The following is a 21,700-nucleotide window of genomic DNA, read 5'->3' as shown; positions in this document are numbered from 1 at the left end:
AAGACCCAACGGTACATTGATGATGAACGGTACTTTGTTTACGGTTCGGCCGATACATTAGGCCTTATGGCCCCGATACTACACAAATGATATATATACTTTTGTAATTCTATCGCTACATTTTATATCTTTAATGCTCGAATGCTAATGTTAGGGTGTGGCCTTGAATTTATTGTATCAACTTAGCTACAGTGGGGACGTTATTTATTTTTTCTATATACGCGCATGACCGTGAAGGGGTTAATCGCGTACGCCAATTCAGCTCCTTCAATTCTTCAAAACTGTCAAAACTTTGAGAAAGTTTCGTCCCTTAAGGTATTCATCGGCTTAGCGGATGAGGTTCTTTACAGGAACGCGGAAGGAAAATCATTCAGCGAACGATCGAAACTTCCGACAATGTAGCATATTCACCGAGATATTGGCGTCTGGCGGAAATTAACTTCCCTCAACGATGCTATTTTTCTTACCTCTGCCTCTGTAATTCTACAACCTCGTTTACGCGTCGAATCCTCTTACAGGTCGGTATTAACCTTTCTGTAAGCAACCAAAATGTTGCGGTTATTTAACAATCTCAAAACAGCAGTTGATTAGGTAATAATTATGTCTATGATAATACTATTTCCAGCATTGCTTGATATTGGTTCTCTAAGCCAAAACTCGACTCTGTATCGTTGGTGTACTTTGTCTACATCAGTTATGACGTTAACATCATAATTAACATTTCACACATACAGGATGTTAAAAAAAGGAAGGGTTCGATACTTAAAGGGCTTATATACTATTATAGGATAAGGGGTATATACTATTATAGGATTATTTATTCAGAAATATTAGAAATTAGGATTTCCGATGATTTCCACCCTATACGATAAATTTATTGATAGATGGATCTATTTACAGTGAATTAAACAGGAAACGATGGTTATCTAAAGTGAAATAAATACAGTAATGTAATATAACTAAGACAACTAAATTGATAACTCGACTAATCTGAACGAGTTTCGATAGAACAAGCCATTCAACAAGCAGATGAAAGATACCATCGAAACTCGTTTCTCCCTAAGAGAAAATTATCGTTAATAGGATTTTCGGTAATGTAGTCGACGGACGAAAGAAACACGCCTAGTTTGTTCGGGCCAGCAACGTGAATGTACCTCTAACCGACTTCTGAAAACGTGGCTTAGGTCGCGTCTATATTCACCGTGGTGGAAGTAGGTCACACAGTTCTGCCCCATCGGGGTATTAAAACAATCCCTAAGCTGTGCGCGCGGCCGGAAAAGGGCGCGGGGGCCAAGGGGTGGCGTGGAACGGTGGGCGTCAGCCACGGGAAGGGGTAAATAACACACCGAGGGAGGCGGACAACACGCGTAGGAGAAAGAGCAAGGGTGACTCTAGTAGGGAAAAAAGAAGATGGTGCTGCTGAACGGGGGTTATAAGTGGCAAAAGTACTGCGAAAAGCGAAGAGGCTAAACAACCCCGAGGCAAACGACGAAAGATAATGATGCACCAGTTGACGCGTCCTCCTATTTCTTCTCTTCTATTGGGCTTTTTAATGGAACGATTTGAATGTTCCTTTCCGGAGGATGTTGCCTATGTGTACAGTTATAGGGCATATCCCTTAATAGTTCTCGGAATTACCTTTCCTTTATTATAGGGTCATGATTTTTAACTCTTCGTCGAGTTAAGGTCTCTAACTTTGACAAAACAATTTATTTTTCGGCAATTAATGGAGGAAAGTAGAAGAGCGGTCGCTATAAAAGGTAGAAATATCGATTTTGTCGTAAGTGCTTAAATTAATCCTATTATGGATTTCGAATCTTTATGCTCCAATCTCATTTTCTTTCACGGATTAAGCGTCAATGCAAAATCTCGTTTGTAAATTTTTATCGATATCTATTTTATAGTATTTTAATTATCGAAATATTTCTTTCGTCGCTATTTGTTCCATTTCAATTCTACCATTTTATCAAGTTTAAAGAAATTGAAGTATTTATAACATTGCGAACTATTTTGTGCGTGTGCTTGGTCCTTAACGGATTAAGAGTTAAAGTCTCAACATTTGAAAATCGTACAATAGATACGATAAATTCTACTTACAACGACTATAAAAAAGAAAAAGCGTTCAAGGGAATGCTAATCATCCGTTTTATGAACGACGATATAACTTTCCCGGTCAATGTTGATAAACGTCGGAAAAATAAGCGAATTTTCCAAAGTGAGCTGTTTATTGTCTCTTATATTCAGAAAATCGCAAGTTTTGCGTGGTTAGAGTGTAAAATATTGCGGAAAAATCAAGCTGGAGTCTGCAGGGGTTGCGCCCGGAATGTAAGATTGCAGATAGGTTTACAGCTTCAGATACATTGAGTCTGCTTTACAAAATACCGTTATTAAAGCGGCGGTACGAGAAAGACAGTTAGGTGGCGAGCTAACCCTGTGATCTAAGGGATCTAGCCGCTAATCCTCGTTGGCCGGATTAATCCGAGCTCACCGAATTTTCCGGCTCGACGGTGCACGGTCGTCGAGAAAAGGAGCGTTCGGCCATTTCCCTTCATACCCGCCGTTCCGTTATCCTTTTATCCAGATGTCTGTGGCATAAACCCGAAAAAAATTTTGTTCGACTCTGCTCGAAAATTCGAGCGACCGGAGAGAAACGGATATTTGGTGGAAGTGATACAGTAAGATTTAAAAATAAAACGTGAAATACTGAAAAATCCTCATCAGTTACGTTTCTTAAATTTTGTATCATTTGATAGTACTATTGTACGATTTAACAAAATCTGATACTTCGAAAATGAAACGTAGAACTCCATAAAAAAGCCTTTCGTTAGAAAGTAAGGGTATGTAACAATACTTTGTGTAGTCACTGTAGCTGTAGCTAGAACTATTATTCCCTACGCGCACATTTTATAATCTGCATCGATATTTTTGAAACCAACGTCTATAATCGTCGGCAGTGAAGTTCAACCGACGAGTTATAAAATTAATACCTTTAAAATATAAGTTGGAAATTCTACAAAGGAAGAACGGTTGTTTCTTGTAAGCCCTAAGTACATCTAAGAACTAATTACTCGTTGTGCTAAACGAAGATTGTAATCTTTAACAATCGACCAATTGTATCAACCTTGTCACATCGTTCCCATCAAGTATATCCGAGTTTTCTGTCGGTAGTCGATGACGTTGCATTAAGGCTCCGTTTATCTCTGTCGTTGGCCGTGAGAGTGCAGAAACTTCGCAGTAACCTGCCATTTAAAACATCTTCCCAACGCTCGCGAGAACCAGCCCAGTCGTTAAACACGATCGATCAAAGGACAGAATCCGATCGTCATGATTCTCTAAAAGAGCTTTCCGTGCATCACCAAGGGATTCTTGATAGCAAACGTTGACGAAGATTTGGCCAGGCGTGCCGATTAAGATGGATCAATGTTTACGGAATCGAGAGAAATAATCCCCGATTCTAAGGGAATTACGCTCAATATTTGAAAGACCATGTATCGGAGAGTCCTGAGGGAATATCCAAACTGCGAAATTCTGCAACTGTCCAAAATGTGGTTGCTACAGCTACGATGGATACTGAAAATTATAATCGTTCCTGGGAACGTCAGAAAATGTTCAAGTTTCGGACCACGAGCATTTCGCGCGAACGATCGATTGTTGCGAGTTGGTGAGCGTATTTTCGCTGTAATTCGAAAAGAATGGGATCAATCCACCATAGTTCATCGTTCATTGGAGCGTTCTTCAATCATCTTTGTTTTCTCGAAGTAACGATATAATATACGATAGCTGATAGCTGTTCGAAAAAATAGTCGTAGTTCCAAGTTCTCCTTGATTATCAGAAAGAAAAAGTAGAATTATCGGTCTGATAATGATTTATGGCTGGTTGGTTATCGATAAGAAAGGCGTATACGTCGTACTACGTGTCCCACAGATGGTCAAGAAATCGCTAGCCTGCAATTAGCTGCGAAAAAGTCGAGCGAAACTTTCCGTGACACGGTGAACGCGTCACGTCTGGTCGTAAACCTGCTTTGTGCGAAGAACAGAATTAGAAAAAAAGGAATTTATGGCCGGTCAGAATGGAGCATGGTATTCGATTCGCGGGCGATTCGGGGATGGTGGCGTTACCTGGCGCCTTTCCAACAATGTGTTCACACTTTTTACTCCGCGATAAATTCATGTGCCGCACCCGACTACGTCGATTGCCTGACATTTTCTCAGCGCTGTCCGGACCTATCGTCTATCTATGTGTGCATGTGTATTTCGTTAAAACTAATTGATCGTTTAATCGCGGTCATTTAATTTTGGTCATTAATTTCCACCGTCTAATTTCTTCCTTTTTCTGTCCTTTTCAAATTATGATTTTATTGTCCCTTTTGTGCCGTTAATCTTATCGCGGTGCCCTTTTCTACTATTTTTATATTGCCCTTTAAAAAGATCTCTATTATTTCTGATGATTTGAGATGGCTTTTATCAGTTACATTCTTTAGTTATCACGAAGTACTTCAAGTATCATCCTGTATCAATAGAATAAAATCAAAGTGTTTCTTTTGATGATTTTCATGAAGAATTCAATAAATCCAAATATTTTCCTCTTATTAAATATTCAAATTCTGTTTGCGTGCTCACAGCTGGCAATAGCCGAGGCGTCAACGTTCTCAATATCTTTTCATGTTTGTTTTAACTTGAAATTTACATCGACTTTTAGACCATTCACGACGTACTTGGTTTAATTTGTTTCTGCAATTTGTTTCTATATCTTTGCATTGCAGATATTTATACAAAATTATATTTTTATAATCACGATTAAAAAAAAAAATGGAATCTAGGGAGAGATCTACTTCGTTTACTAAATATCATAATAAATAGCCTATCTTTTGCATAATCTATATATCCCTACACATTATGCACACTTTGCGTATTTTCTCAGTTTCAAATTGCCTATAAAGGTCGAGCAGATCATATATCGGACTTTGTATGTTTCTAGTGCTGTTCTAGAATTAGAACGAGAGTACGTACTCTGTTTTTGGCATAATTTATGTACTCCTACATATTATGCACATTTTGTGTACTTTCTGAGTTTCAGATTTTCCGTAAAGGTCGTGGAGATCATATATCGGTCTCCTGTTCTGCCCTTAGTCCTGTTCTAGAATTGGAATGAGAGTATGTACAAATGTATCTACAAATGTACATGTATGCACGTTGAAGATGGAGTAGGAAAACCAAACAAGATTCCTATCGTTATCTAGCTTTGCCACTAGACAGTGAAACATGAAAGTATTTGAATACTTGCCATGGACAATATTATGTCTGTGTTATATGAAACCTTTTGAAATTTCAATAACACCGTAATGAGATTCGAATATCATGATCGCGCTGGTATCGAAATCAATCTGAAAATATACGTCGCGGAAGATATATTAATATAAGATATACTGATGTAATTTTCTCAACATCTTGAAGATTTATTGTACTTCACACAACGATTACTGTGTATGTGTATGTGTGTGTGTATGAATCTTTGGGGAAGTGAAAATAAAAAATGATACGAATGGGTCAACGTGTTTTTGCTTGGTCTTGGCTAATTACAGAAAGGTTCCTATTGACTAATCGACTATGGTAAAAAAGCAAGGGACGTGGAGCTGACAGCAGGTAAAAATGTGGTGAAAGAATGAATCAGGGATTTTCTTGACTTGGTCAATGGTGCTGGTTAGGGTCGTATATCTAAAGAATAAATATTTGTGTGTCACTCTACCGATTCTTGACATGTATCAGATTTGTCTCTCAAGTAAAAAAAAAAAAAAAAAAAAAAAAAAAAGAAAATAGTTTATGATATAAATAATCCTCTTAATTATTGTTAAGCAATTAGTGTTAAGGATTGTTCTATAAAACATTGAGGTTTATTAATGTAACACATATTTAGCTGTTCAAATACTTTAGCAAACATTGTGAAATGTATAATATGTTTGTAATAACTATCTTGTAACTTCGATATATATCTATATCTACATTTTCGGTTTTGTTTTAACCTTTACCAAATACAGTCATGCTACTCGTGTCTCATTACAACGCTAATGAAATTTTGATCTATTTTGTATAATATATAATATTCATAATATGATTTCATAAATTTTCAAATATTTCCATGATAACTATACGTTCAAATTTCTTTCTCTTTTCCTCAGTTTGTAACTTACTAGAATTTAATTCTAATTGTATAAAAATACGATTCATTAATTAATGAGCGAAACACAGTATCGCATTTGCGAGCCCGATTCTTGTAATGAATTTCGATTTTTCATTCATGCGAATATTATGCATTTGTCAATTGCCCACGATGGAAGTACATCATGATGTATCTACATCGATGACACGTGTTTAATCACACTTGGATGGGAATCCGTTCGATTATCGGTTACGTTTGAACCGATGTCGAATCATTTGACGTAAACTAAAGCCGCCCGTAGGCGTCATTCGTGCAATTGTAAACATTTTCCATCGATGCATTTGTCTACAAATATTTAACAGAGCGCAAAATAATCAGTTGACACTTTGATCCCGCGGAAACGAAGCGCATTCGTTGGAAAAAAATAGAAAAGTAAAGTTTCTGTCTTCAATTACGATCGGCTAGATTATTTTAGTTCGAGGAGGTTCGACGTGTCTTCGAAGGTAATTCAGCGGAAGACCACGTCGAAGATCGTCGGGGAAAATGAAGGGGAAAATGAAATTCTCCCCATTGTACGGGAAGTTTCTCAATCTCGCTGGACGCGACTGTCCTTTTATCACGCCGGTAATTAACTGCCTAACAATTTTTCTCAACTACAACGCTCAATTTAAACTTTATTAATGAAGGGACCACGCCTCATTAAGCCGCCGCCCTTAATGACGAACGACCATCTAATCCTAGCACGATTATCGTGTTTACCTCATTTCCCGAACGAGAGCTCCAAAATTTCCAGAATATTTCGCTTATTATACCGTCCGATTATGACCCGACTACGATACACAAGTATCGATAAAACGAGAGGTCGAACAGTCACGATTCTTCCCTCTAAACTCTAAAGAAAATTTTACGAGTATTCTTAAAACGTTGTTAAAACAAATTCTCCGAAAAAGGGGGTCGGTGAATTTATTTATGAGAAAACAGTCGAACCGTGCGCCACTCGATACCAACAACGATGGTAAAAGCAAAGTTCGACCCAATGTTTTCTAATTGTTGAGATATTCGGTTTCGCGAGTTGTCCGATGAAGCGACGATAATTCGTGCAATTTACAACCGGGAGAAACGGAAAGAAGGAACCCTGCTATGTGCGCGGGCTTGTATATCCGTGTTATATACATTTTCATGTCGGAAATCGTGAACATTAATTTTTGCGCCATCTAAAGTTCCCATTCACAGGGTTCTAGCGTTTTAGAATCCACCAAGATTTAGAAGTAAATTTATGGATATTTTCGTTTAGGGATTTTTTGAGATGCATTTGTTGGTTTTGTTTCGGTGTGTTGTATAAAGGGGAGCGATTCATTGTCATACAGAAGCAGGATCAAACATACACATACTGCTATCTTAGCGGATTCTCTCCGCCGCTTCCTCCTTTTTCCTTTTTCTTAGTCTCTGCTATTCTACCTTTCTCTTAGTCGCCGCCACCCTTCCTTTTTCTTCCACCTCTCCCCTTTCTTCTCTTGCCCCATTTTGTTTTTCTTCCTTTCATTTCTATTTTCGACCCTCCTACCATTAGTTTCTTTCCTTTTCCATTCCTTGTTACACCTCATTTCCATTCTTTCCTTTTTTCCCTCTAGCTCACTCCTATCCTTTTTCCTCTGGTTTCTTTCTTTAGCTCTTCACCCTTCCATCTTTCTTCCTTTTCTTCCCTCCTTTTTTCTTTCCTACTCTTCCTACACCTTCTTGCCACTCCTCTTCTCTCCCATTTTTTTCTCGTTTTCAATCTCAAACGATGAATACATAAGGATTTAGTATACTAAAAGCATCGTTCGCTACTCTACGTCGACGAACTGTACAATGTGTCTAAAAATACTTAATCTGTCAAATCAACCGCGATTACGACAGGGTGAATGTTCATAAATTGTTGATAAATTGCGAATTTTACCTGATACCGACTCCTGAATATAGGACCATAAACTTAACGACGAAATTCTCAAGTTCGTCGAACGATGCCCATAAACTCATGCCCTCTCGTTCATTCAACCTCTGCAAACCATCGAAAATGTAATTGCCTCTTTTTGTCGAGCTCGTATTTCCACTTGGTTCTACTCATGCCGGCTATTTCGCGTGTTTCATTCCATCTGGTATAAACGTTTCGCTGCACTTTCCCGATATCGTAACATTCTGCCTCTCATCCGACCATATTCCAACTGGAAAATAATACACATGTACACAGATACAAAGATTTATATACACACGTGTATACGTACATATATCTTTAATTTGCGTGTAATTAAAATATTTTATTGCGCTTGAACGACGATTCGTAAATTACGAATTTCCATCTATTTTTCAAAGTCACGTTCCCCAGAAGATGTTCACGTGACATACACGTATCTTTTCTTGCTACGAAAGATTTCATCGGTCCGTGAAAAGCAATTTAATAATAGATTCGCTCAAGTGGTTCACACCGAATGGTTCAACCTTGTGACCTGGTTCTCAGGGATGAAAGTCGCGGCAGTCAGCTGTTCGAAAATGTTCATATCGGGCTACATAAGGTGTCCTAGGTCTTAACAGCCAAACTTTGTACGTCCATTCTTTACCTTTCAAGAATAAAGTAATATACACAGGCTATGTATATACAGGCTCAAGTATGGCAATTACGACTGATGATATTAACATCGAACAAGTTTATTTCGTTTTGATCGGTAGGGATTATATCCTCGTAAATAATTATGGCTGTAATAAAATAATTATAACGATAAGATCGTTCATCGGGTCAGTAATAATGAGCTTAACGATTGTTCATAACCGAATTTGGCGAATCACGAGGTAAGTTACTTATTTACAAGCAAGAACCGCAATTTTGTTCCGATTTGGATGAAATTTTGTAGGCTTAAAGAACAGCCTTTTTTTCATTTGCGACACCTCAAGTTTAAGGGGTGAAACCATCCTCCAATATCCGATCCTTTATGGGAATCCGATGGGAAAATATTTATTAATAAAAATAGAAGAATGTTTTTTAACGTGTTAGGAGAAAATACTAGTAAACAAACGATTCTCGAAAATGCATAAGACACCTCCATCCAAAATCTTCTATCCAAAATCCTCCATGTAAATTCTCAGCCAAATTTTAATCCTGAGCTTTCCTTGTTAGCTTCACTCAAATAACCGTAATTTACCCTACCGACAAAGTCTGACTGTTAAATATTGGGACATCCTATACAGGACACGGAATATACGTATGCACCGCAAGATCCTCGAGAACTATACTTCACCAACCGGTTCGTGCATACACAGAACCGTCCCAATAATACCGAAAATTGATTCGAGTACATCGTTGCATGGTTCAACGACAACTCCACGTACCGTCATTCGGTGCTTCTCTTTCAGCATTTACATATTTTGAGACCTCGAGAAAGATCATCGATTTTTATATCGATTCGACAAAATGCATTCCCCCCCCCCCCCCTCCCGCATTCGAAGATAAAATATGACATATGGTAAATGTGATTGCCTCTTATCCCGAGGTAACTGATTTCCGTGAAACGCGTACGATGTATTTGCTTAGCAATACAAATTTTTCGCTGTGTGGCAATTTTAATTGAATTGATTGCGGAGGTTCGTTCGAGTGGAGCACGTGACCCAGGACGAAATCGAGCGGCTGCCAATTGGCGAGCAGATTGCCAGCAGAAAAAGATGAAGAGGCTCGATCGGCAGTGCGTTTGTTCGTGTTACGATCTGCGGTTGGACTTTTTCCCGCAAAACCTTCAAAATTCACAGCTTATTCCACAAGTTCGTCATCTTCTTTAGTTTGTCTTGAAAACCAAACGAATCCATCATGTGCGATCATTGCGCGTAAGTCTCGAAATTAATCGAAAGATGATTGTAAACCTATTGGGGTGATTTCATGAGTAATGTCGGCTCTTATCTTGCATTCTGAATTTCTAAGAACGACAGAATTCGTTTAGAGCCACTTAATGCGTAAAAACTAAAAAGTTCAGCTGCCTCTTTTCGCCCTACAGAAAAGTTACGAGCCAGAAGGGATACGCAGGACAAGTGACATGCAAATGCGACCAGTTAGTATATATATATATCTTTGTAAGATTCTTTAATCGTTCAAAAGTTCCGTGTCGCAATAAACTTTCGTGTGTTACGTTCACAGCGGTGAGAAGAAGAACGGCGAGGCCAAGGAGAAGGATTTCGGTGGATGTTGTTCGAAGAAGTACGATGTCTATATTTTCTATCAATATCCTTAATAGTTTTTAAAATGTAGCTATTCCTAGAATGCGAGTGTTTATGGGAAATTTAGAGATGCAGAAATGTACGGAATATAAATAATACGAATATATATCTCGCGTGTACCATATTTCAAAAGTGACAGAAATCAAACGAGCTTTTCAACAAAAACGAAAATTTATTTGGAAGCTTATAAAAAATTACTTTTTTTCATACAATGATCACGAAAAGAATACACTGTCGCAACAAATGATCGAACATTATTTTCGTAATTTTCATTACATTATTTTGTATATCAATTACATTATTTTGTAGTTTTTGAAATTTCCCTCTGATACTATGGTTTTGATGTTTCTCTAGCACAGGGTTGAATTATGTTGAATGGTAACATTTTTGAAATATACACTTTTGTAGTATGAAATATCAAGCGAAAGAAACCTCTGTTCAGGTCCCATTTTTTTAAATGATTATTATTCCATTACTATTTCCATATTCTCCGCAAGAATTTGCATAAACATCCGCAGTCTGTTAGTATTTTATGCGCTCAGGAGCCACGCTGATTAACTTCATAAATTGAAACGCGCAGAAAGATGACAATTACAAACATTAGCTTGCAAAATATGGCTTGAAATTTCCAATTATTTGTATCACTTACATTATTGAAAACAAGTCCTTCGATTAAATCGTTAAAACGTTGAATATTAATTATGTGCCTGATTACTAAAATTAAGGTCTTCGTGTAAAACGAAATTGATTAGTTCGGCTATCGAAAGTCTCATTTATTAATCGTTATTGCAGCCATTAGTATTTTCAACATTTTATCGTACTTCCGATATTATATGAATACTTCCTGTATGGCCGCCAGCATGAGAAAATTAAAGATGAAAGAACGAAAAAAAAAAAGATAAGATCTAGAATCTTAAGAATGAAATAGGTTAAAAAACGGAATGAAGTTTGGGGCAGCAGAGCGGTGGTTTAATCGGACACTTAAGTCGTGCGTTTAATCGAATTACCCGACTGAATGTGCAGAGAGAAAAAGACAATCGGCGGATGTTGCGGAGCTAAATGCTGCGCGGGACCGCAGGAGGAAGGAGGGTGTTGTACATCGCCACCACCGAAGGAGAAATTATGCTGTGGCCAAGAAAACTAACCGAGTTTTCTTCCTAAGGAAGCCTTTAAGAAAGAGCTGGCTTCAGAGGGGGAGAGCCAACCGGTAAACATTATAAGCGTTAAGCGACGGGCTCGGCGGCCATATAGGTACACGGTAATAGTTCCAAAGGGAATCATTGAATTTACGCGACGAACCATCGTAAATTTTTTCCACCCGGATACACGAATCGACAGAAAGTACTTCACGTAACAAACTATAAATATACTTTCGCAATTCGAAAATGTCGTGTAAGCGAAACCGCGTAGCATAAAAAATAGAAAAAAAAAAAAAAAGAAAAAAACAGCGGTGGAGGTTTCTTGCGAATTTATTGGAATTAGGACATCTTTCGACTTTAAGAATTCTACCATTCCTAGGGAAATAAGATGCAAATTCGTGTCGTTTTTCAGAGCGAGGGAGGCAGCCGGTGGGTGTTGCATGTCCGGCTGTTGCAAGGATAAAGCGAAGCAGAAGGAACCGGAAGCTCCCTCGAAATGTTGCGCAGATCGTAAATGATATCTCCCTGTAGATAAATAAAAAAAATTCTGAGTCTCTATACCGACCAATGTAATATCACTTCTTCAACAATAAACGATGCTTTGATATGTGTATTTACGATTATGTGCATCTCTGTTACTATCGAAACTTAACCTTATACGCATGAGTAGACTGGGGATTTTTATGCGTGCGTGGAAAATTGGAAGATAGAAAATTAAACATAATAGAAGCAGTATGTAAAAATGTATAAAGTATCTAAAGTGGAGTGATATATATATGTCTAAATTCTATAGTTATAGTCAATAAAAATATGAATTTGTACAAACATACGCAGTCAACTACTATCGAAATTATCCGGCAGCACGTGTCATTGAGATTTTAGAGAACCTCCAAATTCTTCCAGTATAATGTGTGACCATTGCAGGTATACTTTTTTTCTTTTATAAATTATCTATATGGGCGATTTGGTAGAGGAGCGATGCGATCATTTTATTTGATTTATTTTATTATTACTCGTGCCCTCGGACTTTCGGGTGGCTTCCAGTTATTCGTTACGTTAAACTTTGAGTTAATTTTTAATAAATGTTTCCAAATTGACGATGTTTACGATGTGTTATTCTGTTGGAAAATCGTAAATTGTTTCTAAACTTTCAGAACTTTCAAACCGCTGCTGGAAGGGACGGATACTACGAGATATTATGAAAGGGACAGACCAACTATCAGCAGCGTAACACCATCAAGAAATAGCGTGATGCCACCAAGAAATAGCATGGCACCTCGATCGTGAGATTACTTCTCCTTACAATTGGAGGGTTCCTAACGAAAGTGATCCTTGATCTAATTTTTATTGCAGAATGTGGATACTCACACGTTCGTGAAAAATTGAAATATTCAAACATGTACAGGATGAACATAAAATACGGAAAAATATATAAAATATCCAAAACGAAGTATTTACAATGTTCAAACTATGAAACAAACAGCTATTTAGATCCTACCCTTTTAATTGTTCGAACACACAAAGAAACGCGCGAGAATTTTCATTCTCGCGATAACTCAGGTCATGGATCATTTTTCATAACACGGATTCCGCATGTTGTTCTTCTCGTTTCTTTCTGCTATAACGCGTTATAATTTACATAAAAAGATCCACAACTTTGACAAGGGTCGTTTTCGTCATAAGCGCCCCAATTTTTCCCAAGTTTCCTCGTAAAACGAATTTTACGTAGAATGTTTCCATACTGGGTGACATTTGCACGTGGAAAAACTGGCTCCTAGATAATAGAAACATTCGCTATTTACGATAGGCCGTCCGATGTCACCAGCAGAAGTTGCTGTTCATGGAGGCGGACCTGCTGCGATGGAGTGTGTTGCAACCGCGTTGGAAACTGCTGCGCCCCTGAATCGGAAACTCGGTATCGACCGGTTGAAAAACCTGTGCCCACTTATGGCTACGATTATGGCCAGCCGGCGATAGCGAGTTATCCCGTCGGAACGCCCGGTAAGTGCCGTAACATTTGCAACAAATTCACCGTTAATGCCCGTCTCTCTGGCCGAAATTCGGAGGAATCGTCGGCCAAAACCGTGTTCCTAATTGAGCATTTCGTCGTTTTCGGAGACGATCTTCTAGAGGGATAGTTCGCAGGTGGACCCAAGGGGAAATTAGCTTTTCCCTTACGTTCACGTCGTCTTTTTGCGAAGGAGCTGGTTTTATAAGGATCAAAGACTTAGTATCAAAAATTGTCTGCAATTCTCAGAGAACGTACAAGGGACTCTGACTCGGTTTCTTGGAGAAGTTTCTAGGTCGCCGGTCTGCCACTTCAAACATACATTTTCGTTCCCATCCCTTTTTACAATTAAAATCAACTGTGGAATCTCTGAGCCGGAGTCGAAAGTTTTCTCAGCTTCTTTTGTATTCCTATGGAGAAAGCTCGAGGCTGTTTAAGTTTGCCCACGGAACGTCGTAGCGATAACATCGGAGCACCGGAAAGGGAGGAATTAATTCGCGCGCTATGCAACTCCGATAGGCTCGTCGACGCCGATGCCAAGATGTTAATTCAAACGGGCTTTTGAACAAGCTGTTCGCGAGTTAGCCACCAGGATAATAGAGTTACGCGAATCATCACGAAGTCCGAGCCAATTCGACAAAAGCTTAAAGGAACCGGAATCGATTTACACAGAGTATCGAGCCAGTTGAGTTAACTGGAACCTCGTTGAATCGCTAATCGATTAATCTCGGTCCGCTTTTTTCATCGTATTAACCAAATCGTATCAGCGACGATGGCGATCGATCAGTGAGAAAAGAATTCTTTGAATTATACGTAGCAGTTGTATATATATAGAGCGAAAGTGGGAATTCGTACGAACAACGAGTGACATCTGTTCATAAGGGCACTTACAGAAGAATGGGATAAAAGCTGACACACCAGTAGAAAATGATCAATCCTCGTTTGGAATGTTGTACTCTAAAGAATTTATATGCTCAACGCCGTAATAGAAAATGTGCCGTCAAAATAAATAAACAAGTAAAATTGCCGCGGTCAAAATAGTCAATGGTAAAAGATCCGACAGATAGTTCCGATTAAAATAATCAAAGTTAATGAATTCGATGTACACGTAAATAGCCAGATTTGTGAAGTAACGGTATGTAAATAAACAATCTATTCCCATATATGACAGATATTCTTTATCCGTTATACTATACTATAATATATCGAGTAAAAGCCAATCTGAAATTCAACATTCCTAATCTAGTCTAAACAATTTTTCTTATCAGGCGCCATGATGCCAGACAGAGTGCCGTGTCCTACGCGTAAGGAGAAGCTACCTATGTGTTTCGGAGGCGACTGCCAAGATTCCGAATGCACAGGCCAACCGGACGTAAACGAGTCGACACCGAGGCAATCAGAGCGATAAGGAATTAGTCTCGACTGAGAATCTTGATTAAATAAGCATGACCCGCCTCCCCCTCCCCGTTCCTCGACGAGACAAAACCTCCAAAATGACAAGTGACGTCGTTAAATTCCAACAAAAAATTCCCAACAACGATTATTATTTCTTTGCGAAACGCGAAACTTCCTCTTTGGCTCCCTACTTCGCATGTATACTTTAAGGGGTGAAATAAAATTTCCCTAGGGATAAAATAAAATAAATTGATTCCGTTCTCCATTGTTTCGTGAGCATAAAGTTAAACGATTATTGCAAGGTAAAAAGCAATTGTTTCGTGGAAGTTAAAGAACAAAGGATGTATTAGAATGAATGAATAATTATATTTGTAGTAGCTGTTAACTTCGCTGCGGGCTGAATTATTCTATGACCTCTTGTTCGAGCGTTTGCCGTTTGTTCAACGTTCCAACTCCTTCCATTTAAGGGTATTTTAACATTACTTTCCATCAAATTGCTAATTCAAAAATGAATTCACGAGGAAAAGATTTACGATCATTTGTTTTCTATGGTCAAGAAACGTTATCACGTTAGGTTTACATTTCATAATTCTAAAATATAATATTTTAAAGTCCGGTATCTTCGGAAACAATCTATGCCCGTATGATTACTTGAAAGAGTAATTACAAAAAGAAATTCACCCTCTGAATTTCGCTGTAGATGTTGATATTGATAAATCTCTTCTTAGAATGAATTGTTTCTAAATGCGGAGTGAATCGAAAAGGTCGCTGATTATCAGAATCCTTGGCCTCGTCTTCCTATTTCATGCTTGATTTCTTCCTGAATATAATGCAAAAAAAGCTACATAAATCGATCACACGACAATATCTTGGAGATGAAAGGAGATATTTTTGAATACAACGTTCGTGCTTAATAATCTCGTAAACTGGATATCTTCGTAACCGAAAAAATCGTGCCAGCATATTTGGCATTCCACCATTTGCATGAAACCTTTCTATACGTATTCATATACTTTCATGATCAACTATATCTAAACTGTTCACAGATCGAACTGATTCTAATTCCACTTTCGGAAATCTTTTATATTTCAACGCCAAGGCACTTTGATCGATGCTTATCTTGTATAATTTTTCTGACTTTCTTTACATTTTGCTTCACGGAGTTAACCGATTTGGCGAATAAGCGGCTTATTTGTACCAACGTTTCTTGGATCAAATAAATCGCGTTAGCTGGCATTCTGGCTGCAGAGAGTTAAAAATATATTAGCGTTGGCCATATTGTTATGCACGATCAGCGAAACGGTCGTGACAAAGGATCTGATGAAACGCTAACAAGGAAACGTTTCGGTTTCGATATCCCTCGACGCGCTCCATAAATTTTTTCTGGGATCTTCTAACGAGGCAAATAGCCACGTAAAGGATAACGATGACGTAAAATGATCGTAATAGCTGTCGTAAAGCAGTAGGCGCTTCATAATTGTATAGCGAACATGAACATGGGTTAACTGAGCAAATGATCCGTCTTGCCTATAGTTTTCTCGGCCTTTCGTCTACATATATAAAACCAAAGAGAAACTAGCATTTTTATGCGTCCATCGACGTGTATACATCCTTAATAAAGCTGGGCTTACATATAATGCAACAATTATAGCCAATCATATATGGGCTAATCAAATAAGTGATACACATATTTTAGTCCTATGCTTCCCTTGGCCTCTATATAAAATAAAACGCGTGAAAAGAATTTGTCACGTGTTTTTCCTTAACGAAGCTAGAATTAAATGTAATAAACTCAAACGTGGTTTAACTGAACAAATGATTCGCCTTTCTTACAGCTTTCATTTCTTGGTTTCTACACGAAATGAAAAAGGAAAACGAAAAACCAAAAACGAAAAATTTCATTCCGCCACAATTCTTCGCGCGTTTTTCCCTAACGAAGCTGAAATTAAATGTAATAAACGCGAACGTAGGTTAACCAAGCAAATGATTCACCTTTCTTACAGCCTTTCTTCCTTGCCCTCTATATATAGTAAAGTTAAAGTAAACTGAAAGTTTTTGTTCGGCTGCAAATCGACGCGTGTTCATTTTTAACAAAGCTAGAATTAATCATCGAGCCATGTCACCTTGCTCATTCGGCGAGATTCACTCAAAGCTATGCCCCAATTCATCCGCCGTCCATTCATCAAAGCACAAGACCCTCTTATCGACTCCAAAATAAGTGGAAACTGGGCCAAAGTACCGACTGGCGACCGTATAGCAACTCGCAAGACATATCTCCTGCAAACAAGACGTCATACGTGCCGCATTTTCGCCAGATCTTTCAACCTCCTTCTATATTCCGATGCATCGTCCACTTTCGCCTCGTAGTCCGGAATCCGGAATCATCGCATTTGATTTTCTAATTTGCTAGTCGGGGAAACACGCGTCACGTTGGATCGCTGTGGAGCTCGAGGAAGACCGCAAGACCAGCATTCTCGGCGAAATACCCGCTATCTCTGCCAGACATACTTTAAGCTTTCGCTCTTGATTCCCGCCACAGACTGTCGCGACAGCTTCAATTTGCTTCGAAGCTTCATGCTTTATGCAACCACTGCTATTATCCTTCGTCTATTGAAACAATTCTCCCTTGAAATCGAGAAAAATTCATTGACCATCCTGGACTCGCTGAATCCGGAATTTTAAACATCGTTGCTAGATAGATCGAATGATAAGAGCATGTGTGAAACGGATGCGTGCAGTTGCGAACGGTGCACAACGATTGTGCACAGTGGCTGAACGTAGGTAGAAGTGCGTGAGCATCGGAAGGGCGTCGCGGCGAGGGTGCCGTTGAATGCGGAGCGCACGCGCTACGGGAACAGAGGTTTGGGGCCACGCGGCGGCACCAGTCCGCTCCTCTCAAACCGCGAAACACGTCCCGGCGCCCTCGAGGACGAGAATCGCGAGTGGCCAGCTCTCTCTTTCTGTCCCTCTCCCTCTCTGACTCTATGCTCCTCCATTGATTCTTTTACATTTTTTTTCTTACTACAATTAACCGTGAAAGTATACCTGTGAAGAGTAATTCTCGAAGGAGTTCCTGTATCGCGTGTTCATCCGTATCTCCGTAAGTTGTCTCTTGGTATCATGATCCTCTATCGCTCGGGCCCCCCAGATAAAGACAACGGCAACGAAAAGATCACGACGACGAACACGACGATCCTGACGTTCCGTTCGTCGACGAGATTCAGCGAAACGTAGGGCCACCTACGTAAGTGCGTGTCGTACAGAGGAAGACAATCTTGAGTCATCGGAATCGCCGTGCGCCACAGTTACACGGTAATTAACGCGTCTTCGAAGTGCTAATATCTATACACATGTCTCCGTGTTTCGTTCGACGTCCCGATTCAGCGTTCCCCTCGAAGAGGAGAAGAAACTTTCGAAAGATCGTGGATACCGTGACACTCGGTTTCTGCTGAAGCACAATAGATGCCTTTGTTCCAGAGGAAGTTGCAAGTAGGAAGACTTACCGGAGAAGTGTTTCTGGAAGGAAGCTATCAGGTTTGCAACTTCTCCGATACGAAGCGAGTAACCTTCGGGGTTAATTAGCCATCCAACGGATCGACCTTTTCGTTACGAGCCCGTTGTGAATGTTAGTGCCACTTCGTTAATTGCAAACAAGTAGACCGTTATCAACATCGTCTTGCAAATTGCATAGGACGATCTGTTGGAATCGTAGTTAGTCGGTTTGTCGAGATGCAAATTTACTCTTCCGGTAGATTGGTGGAAATTAGCCCGCGCGCGTACAAGTTTCGAGTCGGCGAGAGTACGTTATTCGAGGACACGACCACGGCTGTTCATTAAGTATTAATCGTTAACGAGTCACCGGCGGCTGGCTGTTCGTTAGCTACTTATACTTCGGTCTTTCAAGGAATTAAAGTTTCTGTCGGTGTTCAACGGTGTCTGATAGCTGTCCCCGGCGATTTTAACGAGAACTCGAGGCTCGTTTTACACAGAGACACGTATCTTGTATTCCGGTCGATCTATCGGTAAACGGCGATCGAACCTCGATTAATTAAAAGTTTTCCACTTGTCCGCGAAATTCCGCTGTTTTCTCGTTATACGAGGCGTTCCGCTTGCGAAGAGGGTCGGAGGATTTGTTCAGAGGCGAAGCCAATAAATGGATCGAAGATTCTTCCGGTGGAGTTTCTATCGAAGAGATAAACGCCGGATCGAATTGAACATAGATCTGGTATAAGTTGATGAAACGAATCGTTCGGAAATTTGGGGAGGAGAGGTGGGAGGGGGAGGGAAAGGGGGAGAAGGAGGAAACTCTTACTAGCCATCCAATTAACCCGCCTACGATGCGTTCGAAAGAAACTAAAAGAAAGAAAAAACAGATCAATTCGAAACCGACCGGTATCGCCGCTTGCCGTCAAAATAGCTAAACTTCGTTAACGAGAAACTCTGTTTCCTCGATTCCCAAGCCGGGACCTGGGCTTTGTGGAACGAGCGCCCGGAGAATCAGCTTTCTTAAGCTTGAAAAGGGTAAACGTCGCCGCCATCCTTTCGTAGGATCCTATTTACCCGAAGGAATCCCCGGTACGCGGCTAAAATTGCCTCTCCCCGAGCTTTACGTCAATTATCTTTCGAAGATTGCCGGCGTGGAACGACGCGTAGAAGCGTTGCTTGTGCGAGTCGCGCGCGCGACCGATCGAGAGCCGACACAGACGCGCGCGCTCTGAATTTTCCAGCTGAATCTTGTCGACGGATAATCCGGACATTTCCTTCCGTCCCTCGTTCGTTTCCGTTTGAAACAACTCCCTGGCGCGCCTTTATATCGAGAACGCATTCTTATTCCCGCCCCCACCCCCCATGAAAGAGAATCGTCCTTTTCACCTTCCTTCCTCTGCTCGTCGTTTCGTTGTTCGTCCGATCGAACACGCACGTTCTATAATATTCGACGTTTGTTAAAGGGGGGACAAACGTTCGCGACGCATCGTTCAACGAACCGGTCGCAAAGAGGATAGGAAAACGCACGAGACGCTGAACAAGGAAAATATCGAGGGAGAAGCACGAAACTGTTTCGAACGTGGAGGCATCGATTGGCTACGATCGATATCACGGAAGAGAAAGAAGCTTCGTTCTCTTCGTGGTGAAGCTCTTTCCGCTTGTCTCTCCAAGGAACGATCCCCTACGGGACTTATACGGGTTTATACATGGTGTATTTAATCGCCGAATCAAGACGCTGATTCAGTTTCTCGTTTATCGCGTTATTCTGGTGAATGATCGACCATGGGAGAAGAGTAAACCAGAACACGGATGTATGCAGTCGGTTTCACGTGTTAATTAAGGATCATCCATTTACGGTGACTGCAGTGTTAGCGTTTTCTCTGTGCTAAGTAAACTGTTCCAAATTGAACGTATCCACGGATGGGAGGACCGATTAGCCCGGACTGAATTATTTTCGGGTTTAATTGTGAGTCTCTTAATTGGACCCTAAGGAACGATAAATCCGTGTGGCAGAAGTAACGGCTGCAGGCTACCACACGGAAGGCTCTGTACTCTCAGCGAAGCTGTAAACGCGTGCGTGGGATTCTGACGTCAGGTAAGAATATCTTTTTTTCTCAGCCGATTCTCTCCTTTACGCTCTCTCACCTTCGCTTTACGATACATTGCGATAACAATCATTCCACGTTCTCGTGCGTCGCGGATCGTTGTCGTTGCGTGATTATCCTCGATTAGAGGTTCACGAGAATCGTTCAAGGGAGCCTTCGAATTATTCGCGTGCCGTTAACCCTTTGCGGCGCGACGACATTTTTCCCCAACGACGGCTCGTTTCGTTTTGGACGAAGCTCTTGCCGATGAATTTCAATGAGAATTCGCACGCTATTCCACGCCATTGAAAAAGTAGAAAATCATACGGAGCTAAACTACGCAGATCACACTGTGTTGATTAGCAAAACACGATTTAACACGACATGACGTGTTCTCTGTTCGATCGCGATGTATTATCTTCGGGCTAGATTATATTGGATAAACAACTTTATTTCTTTGCATAATTCTATCTTTATCGGTGGTCTCGGTTCTGTACTGCATTATATAAAGGAGACAGGAGCTTTTATCCAGGAATTGGGGAGCCGATAGGAAAGGCGAAGCCTGTGAATCACGTGAGAGAGGAGAAGCTCGCCGCTCCAAAGAGAGGAATGCTATCTTTTACGCTTCATACCGACGAGTGCTCTTGAGGGTGACGTTCCAGATTTTTTGCGACGATAGCGTTGATAACGAAGCGATAGGAAAAATCGTTTTCGTGGTTCCATTAGCTTGGATCAGTCTAATATCGTGGGCGTAGCGCCAATCGGGTTAAGGGAATCTCGTGCACAAACGTTCATTCAACAATAATTTTTCAACGTAATTTGCTGTAAATATTCACCACCGTTTCTAAGTATTAGACCTCTTGCGAAATGTAAAATCAACCCGAGAAATAGTTGGGGAATTATTGAAATTTTTTAAAATCCTTATCTTGCTTGAAAGCTTATGAAAACATAGGTAAAGATTATGGAATCTTAAGATGCATAAAGAATTCATATATTCGATATAATAAAAATCTCATCTTTATCTGTAGTACGTTAAAATTTCTTCTTATTTATATCCACTATGTTTCTGGATCATTATTTTATCTCGATGACAGCGTAATAAAATGGCGAAGAATTCGGAATTAACAATTTGAAGATTAATCACTTTTTTGTCGTCAAGTTTTCTACCATTTCTGGTACTAAGCAGGGAAGA

At 40.0% G+C, this 21,700-nt stretch overlaps 3 protein-coding genes across 7 annotated transcripts in view; all 3 read left to right on the top strand.

Annotated features, from left to right (window-relative positions):
- The first annotated feature begins 9,844 nt into the window (after positions 1 to 9,844).
- On the top strand, positions 9,845 to 12,148 carry LOC125386434. 2 transcript variants are annotated; one of them, XM_048412741.1, is made up of 4 exons: positions 9,845 to 10,009; positions 10,177 to 10,230; positions 10,317 to 10,376; positions 11,948 to 12,148. In XM_048412741.1, the coding sequence occupies exons 1-4, from the start codon at positions 9,993 to 9,995 to the stop codon at positions 12,051 to 12,053; spliced, it is 237 nt and encodes a 78-aa protein (XP_048268698.1). In that variant the 5' UTR covers positions 9,845 to 9,992; the 3' UTR covers positions 12,054 to 12,148. The 2 variants fall into 2 exon arrangements, with proteins under 2 accessions (XP_048268698.1, XP_048268696.1); XM_048412739.1 differs by lacking the exon at positions 11,948 to 12,148 and adding an exon at positions 11,420 to 11,801.
- A 222-nt stretch (positions 12,149 to 12,370) lies between these two features.
- On the top strand, positions 12,371 to 15,156 carry LOC100647554. The gene is made up of 4 exons (XM_003401138.3): positions 12,371 to 12,459; positions 12,690 to 12,818; positions 13,343 to 13,536; positions 14,812 to 15,156. The coding sequence occupies exons 1-4, from the start codon at positions 12,443 to 12,445 to the stop codon at positions 14,949 to 14,951; spliced, it is 480 nt and encodes a 159-aa protein (XP_003401186.1). The 5' UTR covers positions 12,371 to 12,442; the 3' UTR covers positions 14,952 to 15,156.
- Positions 15,157 to 17,791: 2,635 nt separating this feature from the next.
- The window catches only part of LOC100650702 (dopamine receptor 2), an 81,268-nt gene continuing 77,359 nt past the window's right edge, over positions 17,792 to 21,700 (top strand). For 3 of the 4 annotated variants that reach the window (XR_002308484.2, XM_012316882.3, XM_048412736.1), the window contains exons 1-2: positions 17,792 to 18,038; positions 19,888 to 20,519. The gene's annotated coding sequence lies outside the window, so the exon portion shown is untranslated. The other variant, XM_048412737.1, reaches the window with a different exon arrangement.

This window comes from Bombus terrestris, chromosome 15, assembly GCF_910591885.1.
Source record: "Bombus terrestris chromosome 15, iyBomTerr1.2, whole genome shotgun sequence".
In the NCBI taxonomy this organism is placed as follows: Eukaryota; Metazoa; Arthropoda; class Insecta; order Hymenoptera; family Apidae; genus Bombus; species Bombus terrestris.
This window is presented reverse-complemented; position numbering and strand designations above follow the sequence as displayed.